At 40.2% G+C, this 27,699-nt stretch overlaps 3 protein-coding genes across 3 annotated transcripts; all 3 read left to right on the plus strand.

Moving 5' to 3' along the window:
- The first annotated feature begins 603 nt into the window (after positions 1-603).
- Positions 604-3,041, plus strand: LOC142525621 (U-box domain-containing protein 15). Its single transcript, XM_075629950.1, has 4 exons — positions 604-1,029; positions 1,111-1,227; positions 1,304-1,711; positions 1,828-3,041. The coding sequence occupies exons 1-4, from the start codon at positions 694-696 to the stop codon at positions 2,887-2,889; spliced, it is 1,923 nt and encodes a 640-aa protein (XP_075486065.1). The 5' UTR covers positions 604-693; the 3' UTR covers positions 2,890-3,041.
- Positions 3,042-3,624: 583 nt separating this feature from the next.
- On the plus strand, positions 3,625-5,654 carry LOC142524817 (glycosyltransferase family 92 protein RCOM_0530710). The gene has a single exon (XM_075628929.1). The coding sequence runs from the start codon at positions 3,820-3,822 to the stop codon at positions 5,437-5,439; it is 1,620 nt and encodes a 539-aa protein (XP_075485044.1). The 5' UTR covers positions 3,625-3,819; the 3' UTR covers positions 5,440-5,654.
- A 9,869-nt stretch (positions 5,655-15,523) lies between these two features.
- Positions 15,524-17,016, plus strand: LOC142524025 (uncharacterized). The gene is made up of 2 exons (XM_075627750.1): positions 15,524-16,106; positions 16,433-17,016. The coding sequence occupies exons 1-2, from the start codon at positions 15,524-15,526 to the stop codon at positions 17,014-17,016; spliced, it is 1,167 nt and encodes a 388-aa protein (XP_075483865.1).
- Positions 17,017-27,699: the final 10,683 nt, after the last annotated feature.

Consider the following 27,699-nt stretch of genomic DNA (forward strand, 5'->3'; position numbering starts at 1 on the left):
AAATTAAATAATCTCGGATTAAAATGATATAATCTTGGGCCTTACACACACAATACTAAATAATATTATTTTCACATGTATATTATCAATTTAAAAACAAGGTTACAGGTTAATCAATTGATGTATTTTAAAAAATTTACAAACATGCATATAAACCCACATATATAAACATGTAAAGATTAAATGATATAACTTTTAAATAATTAAATTTATTTTTAATAAAAATAATTGAAAATAATTTCAAACTGAACATGTTATATATATCGATTAATTATTGGTTCAAAGAAATTAATAAAAAAATAATATGTTATAATTAAGTACAAAATTTATAAAATTCTATAATTAAAAAAAGTCACAAAATTCTATAAAAATCTTGTAAAAAAATCTATACAAATCCACATAAATCTGTTTATAAATCTGTGAGATTCTGTAAAAGTCAATAAAAATATATCAAATTCATAAAAGTTTATCATTTGAAAAAATAATTAAAAATCATCAAAATTCTGAATTAAATACACCCCAATTATATTTGCATATACAACACACTATCAATTTGTTAATGGGCAGCCTCTTTTTGGGTCCATATCATTTCAGTTGGATAAAAAAATAACCCGAAAAACCTGCAAACCATAGCACAAATTAATCACACCCATTTTTCCCAAGAAAACAGGGGGAAATCAAGAGAGAAAATAAATGTCAATCAAAATGGAGACGGATAATGAATACGAAGGGGAAGATCAGGCGTCGGAGGAGGATCAGATAAGCCAACGATCCCGTTCCCATGAGTTGCTTCGGCAAATAATTGCCATCATTGAATCCGTGAAAGCCATTGGAGAATACAGGAAGACTCAAAGAAAAGAAAGCCTAAATCTGGTAAGAAGATTGAAACTTTTCTCGCCCATTTTAGAGGAGATACAGGACACGAACCCTCCTGATGCCGGGATTGATTGTTTGAATATGTTGAAGAAGGCTTTTCAATCTGCCCACAAATTGTTGAAGCTGTGTCATGCAGGAAGCAAAATTTACTTGGTTTGAATTCTCGTTTCGTCTTAACTCTAAAGTTATATTCGTATCTGTTTTTAGTAAATGTGTTCTTCCCTTAATGCTCAGGCATTAGAAAGTGAAGGCGTGATGGTTAAATTCCATGATGTCTATGAGAAGATAAGTCAAGCTGTGAAAGGAGTGCCGTACGATGAGCTTGGAGTCTCAGAAGAAGAGAGAGAACAAGTATAGATTCCCAAATGCAATATTTGATTAATAGAAACAATCAGGTTTTTAGAGATATGTGTGATGGTTGATGCAGGTTGAGTTACTGCGCGTGCAGCTGAGACGAGCCAAAAAAAGAACGGACACTCAAGACATGGAGCTAACGATTGATTTGATGGTGGCCTTATCGACCAACAACGAAAGAAATGCCGATAGTGCAAGTGTAGAAAGGCTGGCGAATAAGCTTGATTTGCGCACCACTGAGGAGCTGGACATGGAAACTCTAGCCGTACGAAAACTTGTTAAAGAAAGACGAGGCCATTGTGTAGAGAACACGCAACAGATCATATTTCTTTTGAACAAATTCAAGGGATTAGCAGGTCTTGCAGAAGATATAATGCCTAAATATCTTGAGAAACGCCCATCTGGCAAGATTCCTCATGAGTTTCTGTGCCCCATCACTCTAGGAATCATGACAGATCCTGTAATTGTGTCGACAGGACAAGTAAGATTTTTCAGCATTTGGTCTTTCTTTGATGTGAATCAGTTGTCTATAGAAATAAATCAAGCAAATAGTTAATTATAGAATCTGTGTACTAATGACGTCGTTGGCTGTTGCAGACATATGAAAGAGAAAGCATACAACAATGGTTGGATTCCAATAATCAAAGTTGCCCCAAAACAGGCCAAATCTTGACACACTTTTCTTTAGCCCCTAACTTTGCTCTCAAGAACATGATTTTGCAATGGTGTGAAAACAACAATTTTCGCCTTCCAGAAAAGGATATAAAACCTAGTGCGAATCCAGATCAGAATCCGTCTGCTACAGATGCCAAAATCTTGTCATCGGTTAAAAATTTGTGTTCTAGTAAATTAAACGATCAACGAGATGCCGTAAAGAAAATCCGTATGTTGTCCAAAGAGAGCCAGGAGAACAGAATCTTGATCGCAAACAGTGGAGGAATCCCTGCCCTCGTTCAACTTTTATCCTATCCAGATTCTAAAATCCAAGAACATGCTGTGACAGCCCTTTTGAATCTGTCGATTGAGGAATCAAACAAGAAACTCGTATCAAAAGAGGATGCTATTCCTGCTATAGTAGAGATCTTGCAAAAGGGAAGAGTTAGTGCCCAAGAAAACGCTGCAGCAGCATTGTTTAGCTTGTCGATGCTGGATGAAAACAAGGTGAAAATAGGGTGCTTGAACGGGATTCCACCATTGGTGGATTTGCTAAGAGACAGAACGATTAGAGGGAAAAAGGATGCTATCACTGCACTATTCAATCTGTGTCTTAATCATTCGAATAAGGCCAAAGCCATTGAAGCAGGAATCGTGATACCATTGCTTAAAGTACTGGAGGACAAGAAGCTGGACATGGTGAATGAAACACTCTCCCTGTTGCTGATTCTTGCATCAAATCAGGAAGGGAGACAAGAACTTGGACAGCTCCCGTTTATAGAAACTTTGGTGAGTTTGATCCGGAAGGGTACGCCAAAAAATAAGGAATGTGCAACGGCAGTTCTCGTAGAGTTGGGATCGAATAATACAAATTTGATTCTAGCTGCATTGCAGTATGGTGTGTATGAATATTTGGTTGAAGTTGCCAACAATGGCACTGAAAGAGGTCAAAGGAAAGCCAATTCCATGCTACGGTTGATGAGTAAGGCTGAACAGATACCTTGAACATAATAATAATATTCAGGTTATTATTATTAATATTATAATAATTATTATTTGTTATCCAGACATTAATTCAAGAAAACCAATAGATAATAAATCAATAAGTCAGCCAAAAAGTTTAGTTGCGATTGCATGTATCGTCTTGGTGACTAGTCAACAGCATTCCTTCCACCCACGGTATGCTTCAATAAAGATATCTTAAAAAGAAAGGCATGTCTGGTACTAATATTCAACTGTGTGTATGTACATATGTTTGAATATTTTAATTATTTATATATCTAAACATAAACGTAAAATATGATATGGCACAAAATATCTTTTAGATCTGCCAAAACATTTTATGTTGCCAGAAAATTTAGTTTGGACATGAAGGGGTGGCCAAAAAAATAATAATGTTATGATCATTACAATCAAAATAGATATATGAAAGTTAAGAATTATAATAGATATTATTATTCATCAACTTATTTATTGTGATTAGCCATTCTATATTGTACTTAATTCTTTTGAAGCTTAAAATTATCTGCAATTGAGTCAATACAAAAAGTTTAAGCAATATATATGCAACCAATTAATAAAGATAATATAAAAACTGGAAAAATCTTGACTAATGAAAATAATTGTGAGCAAAAATATTAAATTTACAGAATAATTAAGCATAAAAGTCCAAAACTAGATGAATTCATTCCATCTGAGAAAAAAAACACTCTAATTTGGATGACAGTTGATTTGAAAAGGTTGTAAAATAGGAAAACTATGTTTTATTTTTGGTCCGAGCATTTGACCTACAAATCCTGGGAAGCGGGAAACTATACTTGTAAAAACAAGTTTCGGATGAAAATAGATGAGCAATAAATAAAATCACCGTCATTATTTGTATTTATTTAGGATAACACGGAACCATCTATCCTTGCCACCAATTTAAATCCCATAATGGCCCGTAAAATTCGGACAACCTTCCCATGCATCGTCGCATCTATCGTCTTCTGCGCCTCCATCTACCACCACTACCTCCGCCGCACCATCACCTCCGACCATATCCCGCCTTCCCCAATCACCACCACCACCACCTCATTCTTCGCTCAGTCACCTCTTTCATCTCCACCGCCAGTTGTAATCTCCACCACGTCGGTTCTCCTGCATGATTGGGAGGTTTTGGTAATTGTGTCACCGCAGCTGGCTGGAGATTACAGCGGTTACTCCTGTTTATTCGACACAGATGAAGCTTCGGCGGCGACTTTTACCGGCGTTTTGCCTTTTCCCGATCGTTTCTTATTTAATTGCGTGCTACCTGTACGAGCTCGAAGGAGGCTTCCTTTCAGGCAACCATCGTTGTTGAAGTCTCCTGAGATTCGGCCTCAGAGAGACTCATCGCCTCCATTGCTGCTGAGGTGGTCTTATCTGGTGTACGATTCCCTCACAACTGAAGACGACGTCGTCTTATTCGTTAAAGGTGTGAACACGAGGCAAGGGATTAACCGCGACCCAAAGGAATTAATGTGCGTGTTCGGTGACTACGTGAAAACAGCCGTCAAAACCTCAATGCAAGAGGTCTTCCGCTGCCAACGGCCGAAACTAACCGCCCAAGCGGATCTGGTAAAAGTTTCATTAGAGATCTTAGCGGAGAATCGGGTTGTTCCATCGGTGGCGTACTACACGCCCCCGCGCAAGTTAGCCAGCAAGGGTGGGAAATTTCTGCTTTGCGCCAGCACCATGGTGTATAACGTGGCCAAGTTTTTGAAGGAATGGGTCTTCTACCATTCGAAAATCGGGGTTGAGAAATTCTTATTATACGATAATGGGAGCGATGATGATTTGGGAAAAGTGGTGGAAGAGTTGGTTCAAGAGGGTTTTGATGTTACCACATATTTATGGTTGTGGCCTAAAACTCAAGAATCTGGTTTCTCCCATGCTGCATTGTACGCTAGTAACTGTTGCAAGTGGATGATGTACATTGATGTCGACGAGTTTTTGTACTCCCCGTCGTGGAAAAACTCTTCACGACCCTCTGAATCCATGTTATCTTCATTAGTCTCGACCAACAGCTTGGGTTTGGGACAGTTTGAAATCAGTTGCTACGAATTTGGGCCTTCGAATCAAGAGGTCCATCCCATAATGGGAGTGACACAGGGATATGATTGCAGACTGTCGCACGAGAATAGGCACAAATCCATAGTGTTATTAGAAGCGATTGATGATTATTTGCTTAATGTGATACACCATTTCAATTTAAGTTTCGGCTTCAAGTCCAAGAAATTGAGTACCGATTATATGGTGCTGAATCACTACAAGTATCAAGCATGGCCTGAGTTTAAGGCCAAGTTTAGGAGGCGCGTGTCCGCTTATGTTTTGGATTGGACGCAGAAGTTGAACCCCAATTCCAATGATCGGACGCCTGGATTAGGCTTTATGCCGGTGGAGCCGGAAGGGTGGCCTCAAATGTTCTGCGAATTACGCGATGATCGCTTGAAAGACTTGACTTGGAAATGGTTTGGGGAAAAATCGAGCTTGGGTTATGATCGGATGGCTTGGCAAAGAGGATACAACCGTTAGACATCATTCGTATCTTAATTCATGGGAAGAGAATATTTATTCATGGAATATAGATCGATTGGGGACAGAGGCAAATAATATACGTTATATGGTCAAAGAAGAGAAAGGTATCATGCATCTTGGCGAAATATATTTTTTTAAAATTCAACTTTTGTAATTAAATTTACAAAAGAAAGGTAAATTCATTCTTTAGTTTGTTTACGCTCCAAAGAGATCAGGTCATTATTTTGCAGGGAGGATTTTTATTCTCAAATTCAATAATATTAAAATATATAGTTTATGAGAGCCCTTACTCCTAATTGTTATTATCATACAATTTGATTTAGTTAATTAATCACAATAAGTAGTTTAATTTTTTTATTTAACATGGGTCCAAAATCATTAATTGATTGTAATTTAAATTCTAAAAATAATATGATTAAACATCCTGTTTACAACAACCAAATAATACACACACCCACACAATTAATATAATAAATAAATATATACGAACATTTTATATTTAAACATACCCCGATATATTTATAAGCATATGCTGGAATAGACACTGCCACGTTATCTCCAGTGTGGGTCTTTTTAGAAGTAGTACTGTCAACCAGGTCGGCCCGCCAAAAACCTGACATTTGGCGGGCCTGAGACGGGCCGACACTCTATCCTGGCAGGCTAGAAAAGTTGGGCAGCAGTTTGGACGGCCAGCCTAAGAAAACCACAAGTTTTTTTTGGAAAAACTCAATGAACTAATTCACATCATACAATAGTCCATAACCAAATAGTTCAACAACATGCTGAAAAGTTAAAAGAGTTCATAAAGCAAAAAATTAAAGTTTAGTAAATTAATCAAACAACACAAAATTTTAAATTCCATCAACCATGAGATAATCCATATCAAATTCTTCTCCACCATCTCCTTCGACTTCCTCTTCCTCGTTATCAATATCAAAATTTGATTCTTGATTGGACAACATTGTTTTAACACTTGCATCGTCTTCATTACTTTTATCAACATTAAAATACACAAAGATAAATGTAGTTAAAAATTAAAATAATAATAAACTAATATGTCATCAAAGTCAAAAGCAAACTAAAAATTTGTAAATAAAAACTATCAACAACGTAACCATCTATGATGCAACCGTTGTAATATGAATAGCAAATATCACGTGTCATCATCGCAAGGGTTGGGCACCAAAGTTTTTTATTCTTCCAATACTCTAAAACATTCCAAACTTGATGATACGCAAATTCAAGTTTTGGCTGCTCCAAATAAAGATCCACTTGAGATTTTCCAACATTTTAATTGTTGGGTTCTCATATACCATTATTTCCTACATTATTTGGAATAGTTATGACGTGAAAATATAAATCAATTAGATAATGCAAGAAAAAAATAGTATTAGAATACTTAAATCAAAAATAATTTTGCTATTTCCTTTACCTCCTCCTACACTTTGGGGAGTAATTTATGTGGGTAGAAGAAGATTTTGGTCCTGAAGAACTTATTTTGCCAGTCTTAGAATATTAATCAAAAGGCTTATATAATTTTGTCCTCACAAGTTCTATCTTCTCTTGACATTTAACAAAATGACTCTCCAACCTTAGAATAAAAAAACTCCAACATTGAAAGCTTTGTTCGTTGACCAAGAATAGCCTCAAATGTAAGCACCATGCTATATTGTGTACCATACTTGTCAAACTTCTCCATCATTATTTTACACGTATCTGTTATCACCTCATCTTCATGCAATAAGTTTTTCTTTAACAAAACTTTAATCTTCCACACTTGTATAAATGACAATTTGATGTAGGCTAAGAAGAACCATAGTTCACATTGGTAGTGTCATAAAATAGTTCAAAAACTCGCATATTTTCTCTTATCTATTCCGCTCTTTACTTGAAGGAAAAAATTATAATTCTTGTCATTAAATTGAAGGAAAGCAAAAGCTTTTTTATATTAAATGATGCTATCAAACATTAAATATTTTGAGTTCCAACTAGTAGACACATCCAATCGCAAGCCAATACTAGTATCAATATTACCAACTACTTGTACACATTCTTGAAACTTCTTCATCCTAGTATCCAAATCTTTAACATACTTGATTCACTATATCTAATTTTATTCAAAGCTATAATAGCGACTTTCTAACCTTCTTGGACAATTAGATTCAATATATGAGCAGAACAAGGAACATGAAAAAACTCACTATCACTTGTCCATCCAATGATAATGTATCATAATCAATCGAATTGCTATCAAATCATCAAAGCTCGAGCATGCCAATCAGCCTCAATCAAGTATATGAGAATATCCATATAATAGCGTTGGTAAAGTACCATCAATACAAAATCTCAAGCCATCAATCATAGATGTGAAACCCCGTTTTTTCCAGAGATACGAATTTTGATGATAAGCCTAATTTTGGAATAAATAAACCAAGATTTAAGAAATTAAATAAGGAATTCAATTAGATTTAAGAACGTAAAGTTTTTGACATAAATTCAAAGTTGAAAATATTATACCAGATAAAGATATAAGATTTGATATGATATTGATACCTGGATAAAGATCAAGCAAGAAGTTAATATGATTCCTAAATTTCGAAATTTTGGAGTATTTAATTAGGATTTTAGAAATTATGGAGATAAGAAAAATTCTACAAAAAATAAAATGCAGGCATGGAAAAACACTAAAATTTCGCATACCAGGGAAAATCAAGAGTATTATTTTTGGGATAATTTACCACAAAATTTGAAATTACTAAAGGAGATTGTTGGGATTTAAGAGCAATGATTTAATTGTACTGGAAAATAAAAGATCTACCGAATATTGGGAATTAGACACAAAATTTGAAATTTTGCAGGCTTGGATAGGAGAATATTTCGAAAATATATCCAAGGAATGGATATATAGATTTCGAAATTATCCAGTATCATGGATAAGATATGATAATTTATCATAGATTCAAGATTTAATTTAAAAGTTCAAACGCAAGGATAATACACGATCATGATAGCAGCCAACGCCTATAAATAAGAGAGTCATGCCATTTGAAATTCACACCTCTACATTTTCGAAATTTTCTCTCTATTTTTCTCTAGGAATTTTCAAGACTTTGCTCTCTTAGAGTGCCGAGTATCGAAGCTCTGCAGCAGTCCAGATCCAGGCTCAGATTCGAAATCCTACCATCACCAGTTCTCATTTTTCGAATTATTCAAGGTAAGGGGGTTTTGTTATACTATAATTTACACACTTGTCCTTCGTAAGTGTGATTTTGTTATGCATATATTCTTTCGTAATTGGATTTTTGCTATGTTATAATTTGTGTACGAATCTCCCTTCAGTTTTCCTTTGAAAGTTCGTTCGAGATAATTCTTTGTTCACGATATATTTTCTTCGAGATTCGTCAAATTATATATTCAAAGCACTGTTAGGATTAGATTAGATATGGGAAAGGATTTCCGAACTATGACCCTTATAAAGTGGGATGGTAACCGTTGTACGGCCTCACTCCATAGAGGATTAATATATTGGACATGACCTCACTCCTTAGAGGATTAACATATAGGAGACTGATATCAGAAAACCATGGAAATAAGATGACTTTCAGTGCTAAACAAGTATGCTATACGAGTATGATATGTGATGATATGTTATGATTATGAAGTATGAATATTCGTTATTATTAGGGCACGCGTCATCATGAAATCATCCTGATTGCCCGAGAATACTAAACGACAAAATATTTAAAGTCCGGGAGACATGAGGCCCCGACATCTTATTTGAATTCCGGGAGAAATGAAACCCCGGCAAAATATTTAAAGTCCGAGAGACATGAGGCCCCGGTATCTTATTTGAAGTCCGAAAGACATGAATCCCCGGCAAAATATTTAAAGTCCGAGAGACATGAGGCCCCGTCATATTATTTGAAGTCCGGGAGACATGAATCACCCTCATCTTATTTAAAGTATGGGAGACATGAGGCCCTAACATCTTATCTACAGCCCGGAAAATTGAAGCTCTCGGCACTTCATCCCACCTCTGAGATATTTGAAGCCCCCGATGCTTTTTAAAATCTGAAATTAATTAATTTTCTATTTTGAAGCCCAAGCATGACTGATCGGGACAGCGAATAAGACTCTAGCCCGACTATTTAAGGGATAGGTGGTGATACCCTCATAAGAGTCCGGGTCATGGATGACCCGGAATACTAAATGGATAGCCCAAATCAGAGTATATGTGCAGGAGGAATTCTTCAGCAACCGTGCAGGTGAGTGCCCGAGACATTTTCTCTCTGGGCTAACAGGAGCCCGGGCTCTGATGCAAGCTCATGGGAAGCTTTCTACCCGGGCTACCTCGAAAAGCGCACCATACTCGAGTGTATTGGTATGGACTATCTTATCTGTCAGAACAACATGAGTTTGGCGTGTTAGAGAAACCATCAAAAGCACAGGGTATGGGCAGCCGCCCTACCATACTTAGCAGGTGGGTACTAAAAACAAGGTAATGATGATATCTCTTTCTATAAATAGCAGGTACATTTCTCATTTACGGATTCTGAAATTCTTAATTCTCAAACACTCAAAGATATTACCACATATACAGCCGTTATTACTCTAATCTTCACCTGTTGACTTAAGCATCGGAGTGGATATGTCGGACACTCCTCCGGCACCCATTCACGAGTTCCTTTACATGTTTGTAGGTTACAGTTGAAGCCATTATCCTTGCTCAAATTTCCTAACACAAAATAATCCTCATTATCCAGTGAATTGCTCATGTATTTCACGCCCGATTCATTTGGATATCATCAATACTTTCATAGGATTAGTCAATAACCAGATTATGTGATATCATTGATTATATCACGATTACATACGAGAGGTTCTGTTAGGACAAGCGCATGTCATGGAGATGGAATCATGTTTAATCCTTTATCTCAGAAGTTAGATTTTATTGTTGTATGATGTCCACTCATTCTCCTCCTTATCACAAACTCGAGGGCAAACAGTCGAGCGAATTACAAAGAAAGTTTGTCCAAGCAGTGGATACCTTTTTACAACATCATTCTGGTTATAGAATAATGTCCTTTGAATTGATTTGTTGTTTTCATGGATACATCTTGGACAATTTTAGAAGATGGATGAATTATGTTGGCAGATTGGGAGTGTAAAGACTTATCATTGTTGTCCTAGCCATGTTCTAAAGAGAAATCACCCTCTTGTTTTCTCTTTCGATTTTCTTCCTCGAGCATTTTTGGTGAAACTTATATATTTGGTGGGCGATTCCTTCCAAATATCAAGCCAAAAATCTCTCAAAGATCTTGATTTGACTTATGTTGCTTTCATTTCTGAGGCAGTATAGTGTACTTTATTAAATTGTTGCAGCCTCCAGTCATTAAAATTGAAGTCTTGTACGCTTCCTTCAAATGACATATTCACGGTCTTAAAGAATCTAATGGTGTTTAATTGTTCAAAGGTTGTATAGATAGACTTGTCTGATATAAATCTAACTACTTTTGAATTATTTACTCATAGAATGCTGACGTTATCATTTTCTAACGTACCGTTGCTACAAAATATGACCGTTGACATTTGTGATCACAAAGTGGCTCCTTATATATTTGGAAAAGTCACCAAAGATCTACCTCATCTTAAATGCATGTATTTTTGAACTGATTCCTAATTCTTTGAGGTGCAATGAATCTCTTTTCACCATTTAACCATTGTTCATTTCCTTAGGAGTGAAGAAATACTTATATAGTAGTTTCTGGAATTTGTCTCGGGCATTTGAAATAGGTGGAGTTAACAAGCTTAGCCACCTTAGATAATTGTCTTTATTTTTAGAATACCAGAACAGTGTCGATCTGCTTGCACTTGCTGCAATCCTGGATGTGTTCCTTCTTTTACACAAGTTCCATATATCGATGGTATTCATCACATATTCACGTTACATCTTGATGGCTTCGTAAATGCGTGCAGCTACTACAATCAACATTGATGGGTACAAGCTCAATATAATTATTTAATCCGACTCAATTAATTATTTTTTGGACTAATAAGAATAAGCCCAATTTAATAAGCCTAATTCAATTAGTTATTTGTTTAGGTTTGACATTATTGAGACCCAAAATTTGGCTTGTGATTGCAAAAGCCCAAGCCCATTAAGCACTCCTAAAAATCTATAAATAGAGGAACTCCCACACAATTAAAGGTATGCTCTCATTTTTTATAAAAGTTCTTTAGTTCTCTGATTTTTCTTTGAACTTCTTACTGACTTTAGCGTCGGAGTGTCTACGTCGGGAGGGTTCCCGACGCCCACTTGACGAGTTTTCGTGACGCAGTCTATGTGGATACGTTTACCAGCCAGGTGAGCTTATTTACGGGCCAAGTGGACTAGTTTACTAACCAATCGGATCTCGCGTGCGCAGTCTACGTGACTCATTTATTTTACCTGCATCATCTTGGCGCCGTCTGTGGGAACACTGTCACTTCGTCACTCGAGGATGCACACTCGTTTGCACACCTCTCGCAACGTTAGGGGTGAGGGACACCCGCCTATTATTCCTTCGCAGTCAGAGATGCTCATCACCCAAGAAGCGCTGAAAGCCATGATGGAAGAGACAGCCACTCGCGCAGCAACTGAAGCAGTGGCCCAGATACTCGCACATCATCCACGTACTAATACTGGTGAAACAACTCCCAACGACCGTTCAACTTCCCATGACCCCAGCAAGATGACAAGGGGCAATGATGAAACTTGTAATGAAGATGAATCAGATGGCCGTACACATCGCCCTCTTCCGCGAAGAGAAAGTATCTCGCTCCACACTTGTGCACGAGGATCTCGCACTTTGAATGAGCAAGACAGCTGATTGGCTGTTTTACCTACTTGGCACAGCCCTTTTACCACTGTCATCTTAGCTGAGTCAGTACCAGTGGGAGTGAAAATACCCAACTTGCCAGAGTATGAGGGAATGGGCGACCCACAAGATCATCTCGACAAATTCTATACGAAGGCAGATTTATACGATATTAGTGAAGCCGCTTACTGCAAAATCTTCTGAACTACGCTATCTGGTCGTGCGCTTACTTGGTTCAACAAGCTCCCACCAGGAACCATAGATAGTTTGGAGCAACTAACTCAGCGTTTTCTCCATCAGTTCTCTGTCAACTAAGAAATACCCAAAAACAACAGCTTATTTATTTACTATAATTCAGAAGGAAGGGAAATGCCTGAGAGAATATGTACAACGGTTCACGCAAGCTGTGCACGAGGTTCCCCATATTAACCATGACCTGTTAGCCGGAATAATACAGCAGAACCTCCGCCATCAAAAATTCAAGGAATCTATAGCTGGAAAGTTCCCAAACACTCTAGAGGAATTGTTAGAAAGAGCCAAAAAACATATACGCATTGAAGAGGCCATCGAACCACGATACTTAGGGAAAAGAAGAAGGAAATATGAGAGACCGGAAGGGACAAAGAGGGATGAAAAACGAACAGCCCAAAGTCCGAAACTCCAGTACACTCCCTTAAAGGCACGCTTGTCAGACATACTGGTAGTAGCAGAGCAGCAGGGTTTACTGCAACCCCCGTGCCCGATGAAAGAAAATCCTAAGCGTCAAAGATCTGACAAATACTGCCGGTTCCACAAAGATAAGGTCATTCCACTGAAGATTGTTTCAGCCTTTGGGTCGAGATAGAAAATTTGATCAAACGAGGATATTTAGGTGACTATGTGGATAGATTCCGCAATTAACAGAGAGGCAACAAGGGTCCTGATGACAACCGCCCAAGCGAGCAGCAGCGAGAACGGATCGAGAGGGGCAAAAAACCCGAGCAGAGAGAGGAGAACATGCCACTGCAGGCATAATCTATAAAATAATCGAGGGGACCCGCCTGTGGTGATTCAAACAATGCAAGGAAAAATCTCACGCGGGCAGCCAGACGTGATCAAAATTCTTCATGTTTAACCATAACTCATTCGATTAACGAGATATCGAAGAAAGATGAAGCAGTGTTTTTTGGAGAAGAGGACTTGGAAGCCTCTCGCGGGGAACACAATAACGCCTTAATCATTTTCGCCACGATTTCTAACTTTTGGGTAAATAAAATATTGGTGGACTCAGGAAGCTCTGCAGATATCATTTTTCATGGGGCATTCCAAAAGTTGGGTCTGAGTAATGCGCAATTAATGCGAGTGAATACTCCTCTCGTCGGTTTTGCCGGAGAACTAGTTGAAGCACTAGGTGAAATCGCTCTACCAATATCGTTGGGATCATACCCGTGGCGGAGCACAAAAATGGTGAAGTTCTTAGTAGTGAAAGCCCCCTCGGCTTACAACGTGATCATTGGCCGTCCAAGCCTCAATCTGTTTCGCGCCATTGCATCCACATACCACATGAAGCTGAAAGTCCCGACTCTAAAAAGGGCAGGAGAGGCGGTCGGAGATAGCAGACTCGCAATACAATGTCATGCGTCCATTTTGCTAAACGCAGTGGAGACTCGAAGAAGACAGGGACCCGACATGGATTCCTTGAAGGGAAAGAAAAAAAAACTCGAACAAGTTTCAAATGAAAAGGGAATACATCTTGTGGATGGAGAATCAAATGATAGAGAAAGGATGACCGCAACAGAAGCTCTCGAACATGTCGAAGTAGTGCCCGGTGATCCAAGAAAAACCTCAGGATTGGATCAGATCTGCCGATAGAAGTGGAGAACACTTTGACAACTTTTCTGCAGCGCAACCTCAATACATTTGCCTGGGATGACGAGCCATTACCAGGGATACCTCCGGAATACGCATTCATCATCTTAATGTGGATCCACAAATGAAACCGATTAAGCAGAAAAAGAGATCTTTTGGCCCAGATAAAAATAAACATATAGTTGATGAGGTGGGAAAGCACATAAAGGCCAAATACATCAGGCCTGTTTCGTACCCGGAATGGTTAGCAAATGTTGTGTTGGTTCCAAAGGCTAGAAGGAAATGACGTCTTCGCATAGATTTCACTGATTTAAACAAGGCATGCCCTAAAGATCTTTTCCCATTTCCTCAGATCGATTTGTTGGTCGACTTGACCGCGGGTTGCGAATTGCTCAGTTTCCTGGATGCCCACCAAGGGTACAATCAGATAGGATTAGCCCCAGAGGATCAAGAAAAGGCTAGTTTCATCACTGATCGAGGGATATATTGCTATGAGGTAATGCCATTCGGACTCAAGAAGAAGGAGCAACATATCAACGATTGGTGAACAAGATGTTTGAGAACTTGATTGGGAAGAACATGGAGGTGTACATAGACGACATGCTTGTAAAAAGTGTCCGAGCGATCAAGCATGTGGAGGACCTGGAAGAATGATTTGGAATATTACGAAAATATCGCATGAAGCTAAATCCAGAAAATGTTCTTTTGGCGTACGAGGTGGCAAGTTCCTTGGACTCATGGTTTCGAAAAGAGGAATAGAGTCAAACCCCGAAAAGATAAAGGCAATCTTAAGCATGACTCCCCCGCGGAGTGTGAAAGGAGTACATGAATTAACTGGAAGGATGACTGCTTTGAACCGTTTCATATCTAGATCTACAAACAAAGGCTTGCCTTTCTTCAAAGTTCTAAGGCAAGGAAAGAGATTCAAGTGGACGGAAGAATGTCAGCAAGCATTAGAAGACTTAAAGAAGTATTTGACTACATCGTCACTCCTAGAAAAACCCCGATTTGGGGACACACTGACGCTTTATTTAGCGGTCTCACCTGAAGCGGTTAGCGCTGTGCTCGTGTTGAATGAAGAAAGAGAGCATAAACCCGTGTATTATATCAGTCGGACCTTACATGGAGCCGAGATCCGATATACCAACATTGAGAAATTAACGCTTGCCTTAGTAATTATAGCAAGAAAATTACGCCCATATTTGCTATGTCACCAAGTGGTGTTACTCACTAATCACCCTCTAAAGCAAGTGTTATCTAGTCCAGAGGCGTTGGGCCGAATGGTTAAGTGAGCCGTTGAGCTGAGCGAATTCGGACTTGAGTTTAAACCTCGCCCAGCTATTAAAACACAAGTTCTCGCAGATTTTCTCATTGAAATGACCACTAATGAGGCAGAAGGATCCGTTCCGACTTGGGTGGTCCATGTCGATGGATCCTCAACTTCGCACGGGAGCGGGGCCGGGGTATTGCTAGAAAGCCCTCAAGGTGATAAATTGATGTATTCCATTAAATTTCAATTCCCCGCGTCAAATAATGAGCTCGAGTATGAGGCACTCGTAGCAGGAATTAAGTTGGCTTTATCGGCTGGAGCAAGAAGTCTGGTGGTGCACAGTGATTCCCAGCTAGTCGTTAACCAACTCAATGGAACTTACGAAGCCAAAGAAGAAAAAATGAACCAATATGTGACCCGAGTTAACGAATTACTCGCTCTACTGGAGAGCTACGAGATAAAACAACTGCCAAGGGCAAAAAATCAAATGGCAGACCGTCTAGCCAAGATAGCCAGTTCCTGGACTAACATAGACAACAGAACGATAACTTTCCTGACAATCAATAAGGAGGAGGCTGAGAAGGCCGGCTGCAACATCTTCTGCATAAAAGGAGAAGAACCAAGCTGGAAAGAAGAAATTGTTAACTATTTAATGCGTGATGATCTCCCTCAAGATCCCGCCGCTGAACGTAAGCTAAGGATAAGAGCTGCGCAATTCACAATTATAGATTGAGATCTTTATAAACGAGGTTACTCCCAGCCTTTCCTGAAGTGTCTCACCCCGAGCAAGGCAGACTACGTTCTCCGCGAGATCCACGAAGGAATATGTGGAAACCACTTGGGAGGGAAAGCATTGGTTGCCAAAACCTTACGACAAGGTTACTTTTGGCCAACCATGAGGAAAGAAGCCATGGAATTGGTTAGACGGTGTCGATCTTGCCAAGAGCACGGCAATCTCTATCACCAACCCGCGACTTTGTTACAACCACTTGAAAGCCCCCTACCTTTTGCCCAGTGGGGAATAGACCTGGTGGGACCTTTCCCCCCAGCTACGGGACAGAGAAAATTTATCATAGTTGCCGTAGAATATTTCACGAAGTGGGTCGAGGCAGAGCCATTGTCGAGAATTTCGGAGAAAGACGTCATAGGTTTCCTGTGGAAAATCGTAGTGTGCAGGTTTGGGATTCCCCGAGCACTGATCTCGGACAACGGCGCTCAGTTCTCTGGAGCAAAACTAAAGGAGTGGTGTCAGGGTCTCTCTATCAAACAACTACGTCGGTCGGCAAACTACAAGCCAATGGGCAAACAGAGGTAACTAACCGAACTATCTTGCAGCATTTGAAGACCTGTCTCGGCAACGCTAAAAAAAACTGGGTGGAAGAATTGCCGAGCGCATTGTGGGCATACCGAACTACACCATGCATGTCGACAGGGGAATCACATTTCAATCTAGCTTACGATGTTGAAGCTATAGCCCCCGCTGAGATAGGAGAAACTTCATTGAGGGTGAAACAGTACAAGCACCTTGAGAACGATCAGGCCCTCGCATGGCTAAGGTTTACAATGATCGAGTCCAGAGGCGTTGGGCCGAATGGTTAAGTGAGCCGTTGAGCTGAGCGAATTCGGACTTGAGTTTAAACCTCGCCCAGCTATTAAAACACAAGTTCTCGCAGATTTTCTCATTGAAATGACCACTAATGAGGCAGAAGGATCCGTTCCGACTTGGGTGGTCCATGTCGATGGATCCTCAACTTCGCACGGGAGCGGGGCCGGGGTATTGCTAGAAAGCCCTCAAGGTGATAAATTGTTGTATTCCATTAAATTTCAATTCCCCGCGTCAAATAATGAGCTCGAGTATGAGGCACTCGTAGCAGGAATTAAGTTGGCTTTATCGGCTGGAGCAAGAAGTCTGGTGGTGCACAGTGATTCCCAGCTAGTCGTTAACCAACTCAATGGAACTTACGAAGCCAAAGAAGAAAAAATGAACCAATATGTGACCCGAGTTAACGAATTACTCGCTCTACTGGAGAGCTACGAGATAAAACAACTGCCAAGGGCAAAAAATCAAATGGCAGACCGTCTAGCCAAGATAGCCAGTTCCTGGACTAACATAGACAACAGAACGATAACTTTCCTGACAATCAATAAGGAGGAGGCTGAGAAGGCCGGCTGCAACATCTTCTGCGTAAAAGGAGAAGAACCAAGCTGGAAAGAAGAAATTGTTAACTATTTAATGCGTGATGATCTCCCTCAAGATCCCGCCGCTGAACGTAAGCTAAGGATAAGAGCTGCGCAATTCACAATTATAGATTGAGATCTTTATAAACGAGGTTACTCCCAGCCTTTCTTGAAGTGTCTCACCCCGAGCAAGGCAGACTACGTTCTCCGCGAGATCCACGAAGGAATATGTGGAAACCACTTGGGAGGGAAAGCATTGGTTGCCAAAACCTTACGACAAGGTTACTTTTGGCCAACCATGAGGAAAGAAGCCATGGAATTGGTTAGACGGTGTCGATCTTGCCAAGAGCACGGCAATCTCTATCACCAACCCGCGACTTTGTTACAACCACTTGAAAGCCCCCTACCTTTTGCCCAGTGGGGAATAGACCTGGTGGGACCTTTCCCCCCAGCTACAGGACAGAGAAAATTTATCATAGTTGCCGTAGAATATTTCACGAAGTGGGTCGAGGCAGAGCCATTGTCGAGAATTTCGGAGAAAGACGTCATAGGTTTCCTGTGGAAAATCGTAGTGTGCAGGTTTGGGATTCCCGAGCACTGATCTCGGACAACGGCGCTCAGTTCTCTGGAGCAAAACTAAAGGAGTGGTGTCAGGGTCTCTCTATCAAACAACTACGTCGGTCGGCAAACCACAAGCCAATGGGCAAACAGAGGTAACTAACCGAACTATCTTGCAGCATTTGAAGACCCGTCTCGGCAACGCTAAAGAAAACTGGGTGGAAGAATTGCCGAGCGCATTGTGGGCATACCGAACTACACCATGCATGTCGACAGGGGAATCACCTTTCAATCTAGCTTACGATGTTGAAGCTATAGCCCCCGCTGAGATAGGAGAAACTTCATTGAGGGTGAAACAGTACAAGTACCTTGAGAACGATCAGGCCCTCGCATGGCTAAGGTTTACAATGATCGAGTCCAGAGGCGTTGGGCCGAATGGTTAAGTGAGCCGTTGAGCTTAGCGAATTCGGACTTGAGTTTAAACCTCGCCCAGCTATTAAAACACAAGTTCTCGCAGATTTTCTCATTGAAATGACCACTAATGAGGCAGAAGGATCCGTTCCGACTTGGGTGGTCCATGTCGATGGATCCTCAACTTCGCACGGGAGCGGGGCCGGGGTATTGCTAGAAAGCCCTCAAGGTGATAAATTGATGTATTCCATTAAATTTCAATTCCCCGCGTCAAATAATGAGCTCGAGTATGAGGCACTCGTAGCAGGAATTAAGTTGGCTTTATCGGCTGGAGCAAGAAGTCTGGTGGTGCACAGTGATTCCCAGCTAGTCGTTAACCAACTCAATGGAACTTACGAAGCCAAAGAAGAAAAAATGAACCAATATGTGACCCGAGTTAACGAATTACTCGCTCTACTAGGGAGCTACGAGATAAAACAACTGCCAAGGGCAAAAAATCAAATGGCAGACCGTCTAGCCAAGATAGCCAGTTCCTGGACTAACATAGACAACAGAACGATAACTTTCCTGACAATCAATAAGGAGGAGGCTGAGAAGGCCGGCTGCAACATCTTCTGCGTAAAAGGAGAAGAACCAAGCTGGAAAGAAGAAATTGTTAACTATTTAATGCGTGATGATCTCCCTCAAGATCCCGCCGCTGAACGTAAGCTAAGGATAAGAGCTGCGCAATTCACAATTATAGATTGAGATCTTTATAAACGAGGTTACTCCCAGCCTTTCTTGAAGTGTCTCACCCCGAGCAAGGCAGACTACGTTCTCCGCGAGATCCACGAAGGAATATGTGGAAACCACTTGGGAGGGAAAGCATTGGTTGCCAAAACCTTACGACAAGGTTACTTTTGGCCAACCATGAGGAAAGAAGCCATGGAATTGGTTAGACGGTGTCGATCTTGCCAAGAGCACGGCAATCTCTATCACCAACCCGCGACTTTGTTACAACCACTTGAAAGCCCCCTACCTTTTGCCCAGTGGGGAATAGACCTGGTGGGACCTTTCCCCCCAGCTACGGGACAGAGAAAATTTATCATAGTTGCCGTAGAATATTTCACGAAGTGGGTCGAGGCAGAGCCATTGTCGAGAATTTTGGAGAAAGACGTCATAGGTTTCCTGTGGAAAAACGTAGTGTGCAGGTTTGGGATTCCCCGAGCACTGATCTCGGACAACGGCGCTCAGTTCTCTGGGGCAAAACTAAAGGAGTGGTGTCAGGGTCTCTCTATCAAACAACTACGTCGGTCGGCAAACCACAAGCCAATGGGCAAACAGAGGTAACTAACCGAACTATCTTGCAGCATTTGAAGACCCGTCTCGGCAACGCTAAAGAAAACTGGGTGGAAGAATTGTCCGAGCGCATTGTGGGCGTACCGAACTACACCATGCATGTCGACAGGGGAATCACCTTTCAATCTAGCTTACGATGTTGAAGCTATAGCCCCCGCTGAGATAGGAGAAACTTCATTGAGGGTGAAACAGTACAAGCACCTTGAGAACGATCAGGCCCTCGCATGGCTAAGGTTTACAATGATCGAGTAAATCCAAGATCCTTCCAAGTAGGAGACCTTGTGATGAGAAAAGCTGATGTCTTGCGCCCCGTCGGAAAACTTGACCCAAAGTGGGAAGGCCCTTATAAAGTAGTAGAGATAATCAAGATGGGAACTTATCGCCTCCAACACCAAAATGGGAAAGTACTACCTCTGAAAGGGGATCGGTTTTAGGTGCTCAAATGCGCAACGGAAGCAACAAAATGTTTTCAAAACAAGAAAACCGAAATTTGAAGAGAAATTTTCGCACCTCTCATGTACTAGGATGTAGCATATACAAAAACACAACTATGACATTCATAGGGTGTAAAGAAATCATACCTATCAACCTCTTGAGGTTGATGATGGCTCCAACTAAGGTGTAAACACCTTAGCTCTTGAATGGCAAGACAATCTTCAAGCTTCCCTTTGAGCCCACCTTGCTCAAATATTAAGCCCACCACCAACTAGCTAGAACCACTCTAATTTTGCACTAGAAAAATTAGAGCATTTTTCTTTGAGAAGTATTTTCTTTCTTCAACAATTGAAGAACAAAAATGGAGAGAAAAATGAGGGAGAGAACCCTTGCAATTTTTGGCCATTGCATAATGGATTGAAGGGGAGGGAGACTTGTCTTGGTATGTGAAAAAGTAGTGTCCAACTTTTGCATGCCATGCCTTGGTTAAACAAAAAGTTGTCTCCCAACTCTTCACCTCCCATGCATGCATTTTTTTATTAGATTTTTAACAATTAAAAATCCATGTACTTAATTTAATTATCTCAAACAAATTTGAGACTAATTAAACGTTACTTGAATTTACTGAAGTCACTAGTTGAATAATTATTTTACTATTGGGCTCTACAAGACCCAATATGATTTAATTAATTCAACACTTGAATTAATTTAATTATTTGGACTCTACTAGGCCCACTAGTGTTTAATTAATTCAACACTTGAATTAATTTAATTTAGTCCATAATAATGTTTATGAAAATCACAATTTTCAAATACATTATTTATTTGGCCAACTTTTAATTTAGGAACACTTCCATAAATTAAAAATTACATTTCTCTCATAGAAGTCATACTTCTATTTTTCTTACGCTTATAAACTCATTTATAAGCCGTTCAACACATTGAACTATTTTACTTCTCAACAGGATCTAAAAAGCTAGTACATGTGTGGCCCTCAATGGTTCATTGATACAACTAGCCGTGGGTTCACATCTCCATGTGATTCGGACTAAACATGTCCTTATATGAGAATACCCCAATTGCTCCATTCTTACTTATCAACTCCTTGATAACAAGAACGTCAGAACTCAAGTCTGATAGTACCCAACCAATCATGTTAAACACCTAGCAGCATCGCTTACATGATTCCCTAGGTATCAAATGATAGTGCCTGCAAGAACCATTCAATTATGGTTAGCGTACAGTACGGTCCCTTCAACTCATATATCCCGATCGATTCGACAACCTTTGGTATATCGAGAGTTGTCAATGAATCGATACTATGTGTCATGTCGTAGTTGCATCGATGGTGTAATCTATGAAACCCCTTTCATAATTACCACCATACTCTGATCAGAGATTTCAACCTACATACTCATGAGAACACATAGGATATCCATACCCGAAGATAAGCGGTGAATCCCCGACTACAATGCATCGACTCCTATATGTTTCGACAGAACACGCAACCTCGCCACCTGATGACCCCATGAGAGTCGGTAAACAAGTCAAAGTGTAATTCTAGCACATAGAGTCTCAATGTTTTCCCGGGTCATAAGGACTAATGGTGTACAACCATAAACTAGGACGTTTCCACTCGATAAGTGAGAACCACTTGAAAAGTCCTTTATGGAGGGTTGTTCAGTGCACTCTACCAGGAGCACCTATCTGCATGCTCGGACATCACAATGTCCCCTACCAATGAAACATGGTACTCACATCGCAGATACTAGTCTCGAACTCGAGCGGCCTATATCCTTCTTAGCGGCGGCTGAATCGACTAGGAACTGTTTAGAATATACAGTATTCTAAATATGAGTTTCATGATACTCATCATATGAGCATCTCATATTCTTTCTACTATTTGTATATTCAAGGGCTTTATCTATGCAACTAGCATGGGTATACAGATAAAGATGTGCCAAAACATTAATTTCAAATATTATTAAAATAAAGATTACTTATACATAGAGTTTCATTGTGAACACTCGGCCAACACTTGGCTTGACGGGCACCTACTCTAACAATCTCCCACTTGCACTAGAGCCAACTACCCAAATGCTTCAAACCCATTGATTCGCGATGCATCTCGAATAATGGTCTAAGTAAAGGCTTAGCTAGTGGATCAACAACATAATATGCGGAGCCGACTTTGTCAATCGACACTTCTCCTCTTTCCACAATCTCTCAGAGGATGTGGTACTTTCTCAATACGTGTTTGGATTTCTGATGAGATCTTGGCTCCTTTGCTTGAGCTATAGCTCCCGTGTTGTCATACAACACCGGGACATGAGCAACTCTATTAAGAATGACGCCCAACTCTTGGACGAAATTCCTTATCCAAACAGCCTCTTTTTCTGCATCTGATGCAGCAATGTATTCGGCCTCAGTGGTGGAATCCGCAGTACTGTCTTGCTTGGAACTCTTCCAGGAGACAGCAGCACCATTGAGCATGAATACGAACCCAGAGGTTGACTTCGAGTCATCGATATCTCTTTGGAAGCTAGAGTCAGTATAGCCTTCCAATTTCAGTTCTCCACCCCCATAGACCAAGAACAACATATTGGTCCTTCTCAAATACTTGAGGATGTTTTTCAAAACTTTCCAATGTGGAAGACCAGGGTTCGATTGATATCTACTCATTACACTTAGTGCAAAAGCCACGTCAGGATGTGTAGATATCATCCCATACATGATGCTACCAATCGCAGATGCATAAGGAATGCTTGTCATCGTCGTTATCTCTGCATCAGTCTTGGGAGACATAGACTTGGATAGGGACACGCCATGACACATTGGTAGATGTCCTCTCTTGGACTCATCCATCGAGAACCTCTTCACGATGGTATCAATGTAGGTGGACTGGGTGATACCAAGCAATCTTCTTGATCTATCTCAATAGAGCTGTATTCCTAATACAAAAGATGCTTCACCCAAGTCCTGCATCGAGAACTTACTCGCTAACCATATCTTAGTTGATTTCAACATTCCTACATCATTCCCAATGAGTAGAATGTCATCGACATACAACTCCAGGAATGTCACAGCACTCCCACCTGACCTTCTTATACACACAGGGTTCCTCAGGATTCTTAGTAAAATCAAACTCTTTGATTGTACTATAGAATCTGAGGTTCCAACTCCTAGATGCCTGCTTTAGACCATAAATAGATCTCTGAAGTTTGTATACCATATGCTCACTTCCGACAGATATAAACCCTTCAGGTTGAGACATGTAAATCTCTTTCTTAATATCCCCATTAAGAAAGGTTGTCTTGACATCCATCCGCCATATCTCATAGTCATACCATGCAGCTATGGCTAGCAATATCCTTATAGACTTGAACATTGCAACTGGAGAAAAGGTTTCCTCAAAGTCAACTCCTTGTCTTTGAGTAAATCCTTTTGCCACCAATCGCGCCTTGAAGGTCAATACCTTCCCATCCGCCCCAAGTTTCCTCTTGTAAATCCATTTACACCCTATGGAACAATTCCCTCAGGTGGATCCACGAGATTCCACACTTGGTTCGAATGCATGGAATTCATCTCAGATTTCATTGCTTCAAGCCACTTGGATGAATCGGCATCAGATAACGCTTCCTTGAAGGTCCTTGGATCACATCCATGGTTAGGCTCATCATGGCCCTCTTCAAGAAGCAGACCATACCTCATAGGTGGTCTCGAGACTCTCTCGGATCTTCTAGGAGCTTGTATCTCCTCTCTTGGCTCTTCGGCTGTGGGTTCTATAATTGTGGGTGTCTCTCGAACCTCTTCGAGTTCTATCATCTCCCCTTTTCTATCCAATAAAAATTCCCTTTCCAAAAAGGTTGCATTCCTAGAAATAAACACCTTTGTTTCTTGGGGATGATAAAAATACTATCCAACAGAATTCTTTGGATATCCCACAAAGTAACATAAAATGGATCGACTATCCAATTTATCTCCCACTACCTGCTTCACATAAGCAGGGCGCCCCCATATTCTAAGATAAGAATATTTGGGAGGCTTACCCATCCATATCTCATATGGTGTTTTGTCAACTGCCTTTGAATGGACATTGATCAACAACAGTGCCGCTGTCTCAAGCGCATATCCCAAAAAGATTGCGGCAACTCCGTGAACCCTATCATAGACCGAACCATGTCCATCAAAGTCCGGTTACAACGCTCCGAAACACCATTCAACTGTGGTGTAGCGGGCGGAGTCCACTGCGAGAGAATCCCATTCTCTCTAAGATACTCTTGGAACTCGGCACTCAAGTACTCACCACCTCGATCCGATCGAAGTGTCTTGATGCTTCGTCCCAACCGTTTCTCTACTTCACTTCTGAATTCTTTGAACCTTTCAAAGGCTTCAGACTTGTATTTCATCAAATACACATACCCATACCTCGAAAAGTCATCGATAAAGGTGATGAAGTAGGCATGTCCATGCTTAGTGGTGATGCTAAGCGGACCGCACACATCGGTATGGATCAAATCCAATAACCATTTGGCTCGCTCCACATGGCTCTTAAAGGGAATTTTGGTCATCTTTCCTTTCAGACAGGATTCACAAGACGTGAGAGCATTAATATCAGACATATCAAACATGTCCACTCCCACTAGCTTGTTCATCCTTCTTAGGGAACTATGTCCTAATCGAGCATGCCACAATTGTGCCGAATTTAGAGTATCTTGTTTTTGCTTGTTTGTTGTTGTTATAGCTTGGACATTGTTTAGTGGAATATCTTTCAATTTTAAGTTATAGAGATCGTTTTCAAGTTCTCCAGTACCAATTAAACATTCATTCTTGTAAATGTTGCAAATATCTTTGCTAAATAAACAAGAATATCCATTTTTAAAATGGAAACAATGTTTTTCACCAAGTCAGGTACAAACAAAACATCTCTTAAAATCATTGTTCAACAATAAGTAAACATTTCCCACGGCCTTTGCAGCAACTCTTGCTCCATTGCCCAACCTCAAGAAGGTCTCACCTTCCCTAAGCCTTCTACTTCGTCCCATCACCTGTAACTCATTACAGAGATGTGTGAGCTACAGCCGGTATCCAATACCCAAGAAGTAGAGTTAATTGAAATGTTTACTTCAATATAGAACATACCGTTTCCAGAACTCTTCTGGGCAAGATATTCCCTGCAATTACGCCTCCAATGTCCAGGCTTCTTGCAGTGATGACAAATATCAATAGTCTTGTCAGCCTTTTACCTGGTGTGGTTGCCACAACGGGATTCAGAGCTTGCCTCTTCAAGGGACGTTCTTCTTGGGACGTTTGGAAACAACGCTTCTTTCCCTTCCTAAGTGGACCAGTCTTCGTACCAGATGAAGAGCCCACATAAAGAACCGACTTCTCATCTTTCATAGAAGTCTGCATATAACACTTGGCTTTCAAGTCATGGTCACACCATTCCTTGTAAGTCTGCGATTCCTCAGGAGTGCAGTAAGTCGGAGCCTCAACAGGGGACGACTTAGTAAGTGTATACGCTATCCTTTCCGAATTCAAGAGGATTTTCAGATTTCTTAGCCAATTGAGGTAATTAGGTCTGGTTAATACGTGTTTGTTGAGTATTACATATAAGCGAATTGCGAATCGAAGACAATGTCAAAAATTGTACTGAAAAGTATAACAGATAAATGTTAATGACTATTTTAAAATATTTAGTAAGATATAAAGTATGGACTTTTACTTTATAAATGTTTACTCCCACTGTTTTGACATCTTTCACTACCCTCTAGTGAAAACGGGAAACTCCTTTCCTCAGTAGGTACGCAAGGTCCAATTAGCGAATCATGATCCCGAATAATATCAGCCAATCACAATTCCTAAAAGGTAGTTTCCAACTGCATCTCTATGCAACCCTCTACGTAAACTTTTGTCTCACGTTTGATTTGGACCCAATAATATGACGTCGTTCATCTTCACGTGTCAAGCCTTACCCATCGATGTTGAACCTTAATGGACGGTCGCCATGAGTTCCCCCAATAATATGAGCCAAAATCATGGGAGTTCCACGTAGTTCACATCACCATGTCAATGGATGTCACAGCTTTCCGGCACTCAGGGCCCCCCCAATAATATGAGCCGAGCCCCGAGCACGGGTAGCATTCATCATGCACCCATTGTCGATGGAATACATGGAAATTATAAACAAATTTATAATTCCCCTTTTCGGGCTTGATATTAATTTTGAATCTTATTCAAAATGAGGATTTTTAATTTTAAAAGGTCTCATCATTAATTTTATTTAAAAGCTCGCCATGTTTGATCGTATGTTTGTCGGATTCATGCAACTTTGTTATTATCATAATAATAACGCACATACTCATTATTTATAACATATCATGCATATATTATAAACAGTAAACAAAATAAGGATGATCAATCGTCCCAAAACTAACGGCCCGTGTGAGCTAAGCACGGGCCTAGGTCCAATCCTAGGGAAATGCATGGGATGCAAATGCAACTATTACATGCTTTCAATATTTACATGTCTTCGATCTTCATAATCATCAAGGCCACCATCTTCCAATCTTGATCATCCACTACACTAATATTTACAAATAAATATCCATGGAAAATAGGGATACATCTCATGGGGTGGGAACGGACCATAAACCAAGCCCACTTTAAATTTGATAATTATTACAATCATTCAACACAAAATATCCTAGCATACACCTAGCAAATTGGGCTTGGGCTTTTGATCATCCTTCATGCATAATATCACATATCATACACCATCAATTAATTATCACAATAATTAATTGATCCAATATTATATATCTTGAACCAATCACTAACCGCCACGATTATAAACTAAATTAACAAAGTATACAAACACCTTTGTCTACTTTCCAATTAATTTATTTATAACCGAATTTCTTGTAAATCACCATTTACTATAAATAATTAAAGTCCAACTTCAATTATTATTTCATGAGAAAATATTTGCAACTTTGTAAATTTAAACTTAAGGGCCCAAAAAATCATTTTTCACTAAAAACATTTTGGCCCATTTAATTTCACAAATATGTTGCCATCTAATGGCCCAACAACATCAAGGCCCATGACACTTTGATAATCCAAAACACTTTTGGAAACCCTAGTCGTCATCGCCGTCGCCGGAGTTCCGTCCAACATGCAAAAAATTTTTTTTTTTTTCAGGGGGGGGGGGGATTCGGGCAGTCCCTCGGGCTGCCCTTGCTGCCCGAAATGGGCAGCCCCTCGGGCAGCCTGACTGCCCGAAATGGGCAGCAACATGCTGCCCGAAAACCCCTTTGTTTTGGCCTTGATTTTGTTGCAAAAATTTCATCTCATGTGGTT

The sequence above is a fragment of the Primulina tabacum genome, chromosome 14 (assembly GCF_025594145.1).
Source record: "Primulina tabacum isolate GXHZ01 chromosome 14, ASM2559414v2, whole genome shotgun sequence".
In the NCBI taxonomy this organism is placed as follows: Eukaryota; Viridiplantae; Streptophyta; class Magnoliopsida; order Lamiales; family Gesneriaceae; genus Primulina; species Primulina tabacum.